The sequence below is a fragment of the Humulus lupulus genome, chromosome 5, assembly GCF_963169125.1.
Source record: "Humulus lupulus chromosome 5, drHumLupu1.1, whole genome shotgun sequence".
NCBI classification, from domain to species: domain Eukaryota; kingdom Viridiplantae; phylum Streptophyta; class Magnoliopsida; order Rosales; family Cannabaceae; genus Humulus; species Humulus lupulus.
This window is the reverse complement of record NC_084797.1, coordinates 5,524,202-5,533,650: the sequence shown is the minus strand read 5'-3', so window position 1 is coordinate 5,533,650 and position 9,449 is coordinate 5,524,202. Positions and strand designations below refer to the sequence as shown.

Genomic DNA, 9,449 nt, shown 5'->3' with positions numbered 1-9,449 from the left:
ATGAATTCTTTCATTCCCAAATGCTTTTATAGTTTTCCCAATCTTGCAAGCCTCGACCTTTCTCTTAATAACTTGCAGGGCACGATCTCAAGTGACATAGAAAATTTGACTTCTATTGTCACTTTTGACTTGTCATTTAATGCTTTAACAGGAAGTATACCAAAATCCATGGGAAAACTTTGCAATTTGGAGGCAATTGATTTGTCATACAATAACTACAAAGGAAGAGTCCCAATGGTATTTGAAAGCTTGTTGTCGGGTTGCCTTGTAAAAAATCTAAAGTCCTTGCATTTGGATGGAAATTTGTTTGATTCCTTTACTGGAGAAATCTCAGATGAAATAGGAGTTTTCGAGAATTTAGTTGATCTTTCTCTCAAAAATAATAATTTTTCTGGTCCCATTCCTATGTCAATATGTCAAAACTTACGATCCATAGAGTCATTAGATATTTCGAAAAATAATTTCATTGGCTCTATTCCAGAATGCTTGGTTTCTCTCTCAAAGTTAAAATCTCTCATTATTTCCTATAATCAATTAAGTGGACCACTTCCAATCAGTCTTGGGTCTCTCTCAAACTTAGAAATTCTTGATATTGGGTCAAACAATTTCGAAGGTGATGTGTCTGAAGTTCATTTTGCCAACCTCACAAAGCTCATTGAAATACATGCTTCTGAAAATAATTTGACTATGAAAGTAAGTTCATACTGGACTCCCCCCTTTTCTCTTGACTCCATGGATCTAGGAAACTGGAACTTGGGTCCTCATTTTCCTGTATGGCTAAAATCACAAAAAAGTATTTCTGAAATAGACATGTCCAACACTGGAATTTCAGATGCCATTCCTAGTTGGTTATGGAATTTTTCTTCCTATAATAAATATGTTGCCTTTTCTATTGACTTGTCCGAAAACCAAATCTATGGAGAAATTCCTGAATTTCCAAATGATGGTTATAATTATAACTTAAACTTGAGCTACAACAAGTTGACAGGTTCATTACCTCATATCCCCGTTTTTGGCATACTAGATCTTTCAAATAACCATTTGGCTGGTAGCATTTCTAACTTCATTTGTTATCGAAAAACTCAATCAAGAGTAGTTTTAGCTCTATATCTCGAAAATAATCTTTTATCAGGAAAGATTCCCAACTGTTGGATGTATTGGCCAAGTTTATTGATGATAGACTTGGATAACAATAATCTCACTGGGAAAATTCCAAGCTCTATTGGATCTTTACATGAGTTACGGTCATTGCATATTCACAATAATAGCCTCATTGGAGAAATACCAGAGCCTCTTAAGAATTGTTCAGCTTTAAGTGTTCTTGACCTTAGTTTTAATAAGTTGGTGGGAACTATACCAAGATGGATCGGAAGTCTTCCAATGCTGCGCTTTCTTGTGCTTCGTTCAAACAACTTGACAGATCATATTCCAGTTGAGCTATGCAAACTTTCTTCACTTCAAGTATTGGATGCTAGCAACAACAATTTGACAGGAATCATACCAAAATGTTTTAAAAATTTAACGGCTATGACCTCTAGTTTGAATCAATCAATGTTGCCTAGCTTTGTCTTTGGCACCACTATTCAATGGTCTAGAGAGAATGCAAATCTTGTAATTAAAGGAAGGGAAAACCAGTACGACAGCATCTTATATCTCTTAAGTGCCTTAGACCTTTCAGACAACAAATTATCAGGAGAAATCCCAGAAGAACTTACAAGTCTCCAAGCATTACAATCGCTGAATTTGTCGGGAAACTATTTGAGTGGGAACATTCCAAAGAAGATTGGCAGTATGGCAGAGTTGGAATCTCTTGATCTCTCAAAAAACCGATTGTCCGGTCACATTCCTTCAGGTATGTCAAGCTTAACATTCTTGAGTTTCTTGAACTTGTCATATAACAATTTCTCAGGACAAATTCCAACAAGCACCCAACTGCAAACCATGGATGCTTCCAGCTTTATTGGCAACAAATTGTGTGGACCACCACTCCTCATAAATTGTAGAGAAGATCATGTGACACTGCATAGAAGTGCCGACGATGGAGAAACACAAGATGATGAATACTGGTTTCGATTGGGCATAGGAATGGGGTTTGGAGTGAGCTTTGCAGGGGTCATTGGTCCGTTGCTAGTTTGTGGATTTTGGAGGCGTGCATACTTTTGGTTTGTCGAAGAATATTTGTGGTACAAGTTTGTGGATTACTTTATCAAAGTAAAGTACATGTTTTAAAATTATTTGGGTCAATCATGGTTTAAAGGCTTTTGTAATAAGATAGGGGTCTTTTCATTTTGTACTGTTTGTTGTAATGTTTGTTGGTTTCGTTGAACTCAGAATACTTGTTTGCATATATTTGGTTGTTTGGTCTTTTATCTCTCGGTTAAGTTTATTGGTGTATCTAGTTTTCAAAGATTGCCCCATTCGTGGTTACCAAATTTCTTTCAAGTGTTCTAATCATATGTACTCATTCTTCTAGAGAGGAAGAAATTATTTTGAAAACTGGGTGTGATTATAAAATTTATATAATAACAAAACTTCTAGAAGAAATACATAGCTCTAATTCCATTAATTTTCTTTGTGCAAATCATGGTAGTGTATTTTTACCTTGCTCTATGTGAAATTTATAGCTTTAATTTATGTTATTCGTGGCCACACATTGAACATAGGAAAATACTCTGGTTCTAGCTTAGTTATTATTCATGAACAATCAAATATCTATGGATTAGCTATAATTTAAATTTGTTCTTATACAAACTGCTAGAATCATGAGAATAGAAGTTTTAACATTTTCCCATATCCATGTTTATTTCTTGTTGTCATTGATACTTTTTTTTTTTTTTCTTCTAATGGCTAAATTTTTAGGAAATGGCTATGTGAAGACCAGTTTGTTATTTTTCTTCAAGATCTTTGTATGTATTTTCATTCATATAAATATCAAAACTCATACAGTCTAAGCAGTGAGCATTCATTTCAGCAAATCCACTTCTTTCTCTAAATTTCTTATTAGCTTCCTTAATTCTCTCCAAGTTTTTCTCTCTGTTCTGTTCTATTCAAGTGACTGCAATATATTTTCTAGCTTACTTATTGTAATCTCTACACTATAGATAAAATTACATGAATTATGAATTTAATATTTTATATTCTGCTGAAATATATATATAGCTCTAAAAGCATATATACATATAAATGGAGTAGAAACATGGCAGCAGCAATAGAATTTTTAATAGTGGAAACATTTGCTAATCTCGTGAAGACTCTAACAAACATCATGGAGTTATTTACTTCGTTTTGCTTCCAAGTATTCATATTTAATTTAATTTAATTTTTTTATTTTATACACATTTGGAATTGATTAATTCATATATATATATATATATATAATCTTAAGACTATATATTGTAGTAAAAGCAGGGGATCATTATCTTCGAAAGGCTAGAAATATCTTCCAATTAGGAAGAATTATTACATTTGCAACTTGGTTTGGACTAGTTATCTTCACTGTAAAAATGTCAGAGCGGAACAACAGATACAATTGAAGAATGAAGAATGGTTTCACTTTACTACATATATTTTACTTTGTGCAAGGCATGGTAATATATTTTTACTTTGTTTTGCGTGAAAATATTCATGGCTTTGAGTTATGTTATTTCGTGCCCACACATTAAACATAAGAAAGTATTATTGTTCTAGCTTAGTTATTATATATAAACAATCTGTAAAATTCTTGATGCCAACTTAAATTAGGCAAAAATATTTTACAACTCGTGAAGTTAAATTAGACAAAAATATTTCAAATCTGGAAAAGTTGATAGATAAGTCACCCTTATTATCACTCTATAGAACCATGTATGAGATTTTCATCTCATACGGAGTCTTATGTTGTTTAATTCAATATTTTTGTAATTTTTTATTATTTACTAATTAGTTATTCTCTAGACATGGTCTCGTAAAAGTAGGTTATCTGAAATAATTTTTGAACCGTAAAAATTCACTGTATTCATTTTTTACTCTTTCATTTCCGCTTCATTAACCTGCTTTGACAACATATTGAGTTGAGTTGTAGTCACATATTCATTTTCTATTCGAACAACTTTATCATCATTCTGCAAATAAATTAAGTTGTTCTAGTTAAGCACTTGGTAATTATAAAAAATGGAATTTCACAATCAAATACAAATATGGATTATTAATAATTTAAATTTGTTCATGAGAAAAGGGGTTTAACATTTGTCCATCTCCATGTTTATTTCTTGTTGTCAGTGATACATTTTGTTCACTTCTAATGGCTAAATTTTGAAGAAATGGCCAAAACCATAGATGAAGTTCACAGAAACAGAGAAGAAAACAATGAAAAACTGTATATTGGAAAGAAAACCTCAGAATCAAGAATTGTTAATTGATTTCTGAGGTGAACAAACTCTTTATTTATACTGAGTATTACGAAGCTGTACAAATGAAAAATTCTGTTGCAACAGAAAGCTTAACAGAATTATACACTCAACTAACTAACAATTTGTTGGCTATCATCCCCCCTCAAACGAAAAGGGGTTGTAATCACTTTGAGTTTGTTCTTTAAATAATGAAAACGATCTTTGGGCAGAGACTTAGTCAGAATATCAGCAACTTGGTCAACACTGGGTACATATCTAACAGAAACTTCACCCCTCAAGATCTGCTCACGCACAAAATGTAAGTCAATCTCTATGTGTTTGCAACGGGCATGAAAAATAGGATTGGCAGCAAGAGCAGCGGCACCCTGATTGTCCACCCAAATAACAGGAACGTCTAGGAGCTGAAACTGAAGTTCAGACAACAGTGGCACTATCCATTTGATTTCAGCTGCAGCATTTGCAAGAGCTCGAAACTCAGATTCTGTAGAAGATCGAGCAACCACCTGTTGCTTTTTGGCTAACCAGGAAATGAGATTTGGGCCAAGAAACACTGCATAACCTCCAGTAAATCGCCTATCATCTAGGCAGCTTGCCCAATCAGCATCAGAATATACTTGCAAATCCAATCTAGAAACCGGTCTAAGAAGCAGTCCCTCATTAAAAGTACCCTTCAAATACCTCAAAAGCCGTTTACATGCTTCCCAATGGACACTTGTAGGTGCATGAATAAACTGTGACAGCTTATTAATAATAAAGGCAACATCAGGCCTTGTAAGTGTTAGGTACTGTAATGCGCCTAAAGTGCTGCGATACAAAGTAATATCCTCAAAAGGTGTTCCTTCAGACAGAGAAAGCTTGTGAACACTGCTGGTTGGATTTGAACACGGTTTAGCTCCATCTAGATGTAGTTTGACAAGAAAATCGGTGATATACTTGCTTTGGGACAAGTAAATGCCATCCGAGTTTCTATGAACTTCCACACCAAGAAAGTAATGAATTGCACCAAGATCTTTGAGCTGAAAACATTTATTCAGATCAGTTATGAGTTGTGTAATAAGGGAAGAATTTGGTCCTGTGATAAGAATATCATCCACATACACCAAGAAGATGATCAAATTCTGTCCAGTCCCAAAAACAAAAAGTGAGGAATCAGCCTTAGACGCAGTGAAACCCCAGCCAAGAAGAGTGTCTTTAAGCTTGTCATTCCAGACGCGTGGAGCCTGCTTCAAACCATATATAGCTTTATGCAAGTGGCAAACATGATTTGGTTTAGAAGGGTCTTCAAACCCTTGAGGCTGCATCATGTAAACAGTTTCTTGAAGAACACCATTTAGGAAAGCATTTGATACATCCAGCTGCTTAACTTCCCACTGAAATGTGACTGCCAAGGTGAGCACTAAGCGAACTGTGACTGGTTTAACAACTGGGCTAAAAGTCTCAGCATAATCAATCCCAGGAGCTTGAAGATATCCCTTAGCAACAAGTCTTGACTTGAATCTATCAACACTGCCATCAGGATTCAATTTAATTCTATGTACCCATTTATTTCCTATGAGATGCATATGAGGCTCATAGGGCACAAGTGACCGTGTATCATTAGCTTGAAGTGCTGTAAACTCCTTGTTCATTGCTGCCTTCCAATTCGGATCACTAAGCGCAGCTTTTATTGATTTGGGCTCGCAGGGAAGAAGTGACTCAGGGAGTTGATGCTTCGTTGCTAAATAAGCCTTGGGTTTATATATTCCATGTTGAGACCGTGTTGTCATAGCATGAGTTCTCTGTGGTGCAACAATAGAAGGAACAACAGTCTCAGAACAAGAAGCAGAACCATTATTTGATGCTGTATTCGAAGTAGGCAGCGACATGGCAGTGGCACTACTGGAATTAGTAGAAGACGCAACAGATGGAGAAGCCACTGAAGGACTAGCATGAACTGGGTTAGTTCGTGAGGCATCACGCGAACCAGATTGATGTTGCTCATGCACAGCAGCAGGAGGCAAAACACCATTAGAGTCAATAGGAGAAGTAGTAGTAATAAACTGTGATGTGGGTACAAGATTAGAGTCACTAGAATGTACCTGCGAGGAAGTGGTGGTGGAAAATGCAGGAAAATGAGTCTCATTGAACACCACGTTTCTAGCTACATAGATTCTGCCAGATTTGTTTTCACAGAGATATCCCTTATGTTTAGGAGAGTAACCCAGAAAAATGCATTATTCCGATCTATATTCCAGCTTGTGATGAGAATAAGGCCGCAAATGGGGAAAACAAGCACACCCAAAACGACAAATTCATATTATATAATATAATAACTGCAGAAAAAATTATATCAATTCATCATAGTAATATTTTTGAGAGCCAAATATAGTACTCGTGGTAGAGTCATCCCACTACTCTTATAGCTAAAAAAATCTTTATATGCACATGCTTGATCTTGTGACTATTATGTTATGATCAGATATTATTACGTAGTTAGTTTTGGCATAATTAACTCAACCAATAAAGGCAATGTATTACAAAAAGAATCATGAATTTTAAATAAAATTAATATTTAAGATTTTTTAGTGGCAAAGCTTATATAAAATGAATATTAAAATATTTAGATAATTTGAAATTTGAAATTTAATATTAAAAATAATATTTTAATTTTAATATAACAAACTATTGAACCAATTAAAAAAAGCTATTGAACAATTTAAAATTTAAATATAAATATGTAAAATTATAATATTAATTCCTTAAAAAAATAATGATATATTATATGTTAGGAATTGGCGGTTAAAATATCTAAGTTGTTGCCATTCAAGAACTTAAATACCTAAGTTTTTTTTTTTGTGATAAAAGTACCCAACTTCAAAAAAATTGGTGCTGGTGGTACCTGCCTTTAAGTTTTCTGTTAATTGTTTATGTGACAGTAATTAAATGAGAAATTGGCAGCTAAAATACTTAAGTTGTTGTCATCCAAGCACTTAAATACCTAAGTGCCTATTGAGAAGAAAAGTCATTCACTTTCCCATAAGATAAGGTGGTCTCACTAGATGTGTCATTAATTAATTGGTGGCCCTTCACATATTTATCAAGTGTCATTCCATTGGGGAGAAGAAAAACAAGAAGAAAAGATCAAACAAAAACAGGCCAAAATGTGTTATACTTGAACTTTCTAAATTATCCTTATCCTAATATCGCTATTTTTTCTAGTTTTAATCAAGAATACTTGTGGTTGGAATTCTATTATATATAGGTGATAAAGTCATTGGTCGTTGTTATGTTGCCCTTATTTCTGGTATGAATAATGAGTTTGTTTTTTCCCAATTTTTATTGAAAGACTTTTGACTGATTGTCATTACTGGGATAAATCTTTCATATGCTTATTTGGTTTGGAAACTTAGCCCACTTCACACTTGTTTGATGCTCGATAGCTAGCGGCTTATTGGGTCTTTAATTGGGGTAGTTGTTAGGGTTTTTATAATTTTTATTAGAAACGACTTGGTAAGTCTATTATTGTTGATCATGCTCTATGAACAATATCTTCATGTAATGGATTATATTCGATTTACCTAATTGAAATTTCTTTACCTTTAAAAAAAACTAATAAAATCCATTAATTACACATTTTTTATATAGAAGAGATATTAATCATTAAAGTTTATAAATAATTTTTTTTTTTTGGAAGTAGACGATTTTACATAGTTGGTTGGTTTTGGCACAAAGACCAAGACAGCTAAGGTCTCTCCACAAAATATGTATATATACATATATATATATATATATATATATATATAAAGAAGCCTCCGACCTTACGTTTAGTTACATGTTTATCTTGAATTAATATCCTATAATCTATATATCAATCTCACCATGCCTCCAATATCATCAGCATCAATGAATCATGTTACAATAATTATTTTTCTTGTGCTTTTTGCAGTAGTAACTATGATGGTCAATGTTTGCCTTGGAAATGGAGAATCCATCGTGCTCTGCTCTGAAATTGAAAAGCAAGCTCTTTTGAGTATCAAGCGGGATCTTGTTGATCATGATAACAAATTGGTGTCATGGAATTGTTTCTGAAGAAGAAGATTGCTGCAAGTGGGCTGGAATTTCCTGCAACACGCAAACTGGTCATGTCTATGAGCTCTCCCTCAAGGATAGATCACTTACAGGCAAGATCAATCCTTCCTTGCTTAATCTCACACATCCTTCCTTGCTCTTTAAATTATTTTCAAAGCTTCTTCCTTTCAATGACACACAATGATAATGACTCGAAGAAGTAGCTAGCTATTACAAGTACAGTGTCTGTAAAAGCAGCACAAGTGTAACTGAAAGTACTATAACAATACATAGTCGAAGAAAATCAAACTCTAAACAGAGCACTACTACCAATTGAACAAAACGAAACGAAATCAGCAAAATAGCAATTTCCTGACACTAGAGAAAAGTCTCCCGATGCCCCGTTAATGTTTGTCAAAATGCTTCTGAGATGCTAAAATATACATATGCATATGTATAGCAAAAAGTGGAGGTGTACCACAGAGGGACGACTCGAATTAAGTGAGAGAGAGAGAGAGAGAGAGAGAGAGGCTTACCATTTTCCACCGCTGAGAACTATGGCACAGAGAAATAATCAGAAAAGTGGTGGGCTTTAGCCTTGGGAAAATTTCATTTGTGTAAATTTATATGTTGTCTTATATTTAAAAAAATAAAAATATGTCTGGGAAGACATTTGAACCTAAAATACACTTTACCATTGTGTTGTGTCGAGTCATTTAAACTCCATTAGGACTTAAAAAAAAAGAAAGAGGAATAAGTAAAAGAGTATATTAGTTTTAAAAATTATCACTTTATTAGATGTTTAGTGTCCGGATGGAAAGTGAGAAACCTGAAAGCCAAAACCTCTCCAGTCACTATCTATCTCAGCCAGCACATTTCCATCAATGCCTTTCAAAGTAAATGTCCAAATCCAGAAGCCAGGGTTTTCAACCATTGCAAACTGCTTGTTCCAAAACAATTGATGCTTAGGTTTCAATTAAAAAATGGCATAAAGATGATTGACACTTGTAGGAG

At 34.0% G+C, this 9,449-nt stretch overlaps 1 protein-coding gene across 1 annotated transcript; it reads left to right on the top strand.

Annotated features, from left to right (window-relative positions):
• Positions 1 to 2,369, top strand: LOC133778039 (receptor-like protein EIX1). The gene has a single exon (XM_062217852.1). It carries the CDS (start codon positions 1 to 3, stop codon positions 2,227 to 2,229), a length of 2,229 nt encoding a protein of 742 aa, XP_062073836.1. The 3' UTR covers positions 2,230 to 2,369.
• The last annotated feature ends 7,080 nt before the right edge of the window (positions 2,370 to 9,449 follow it).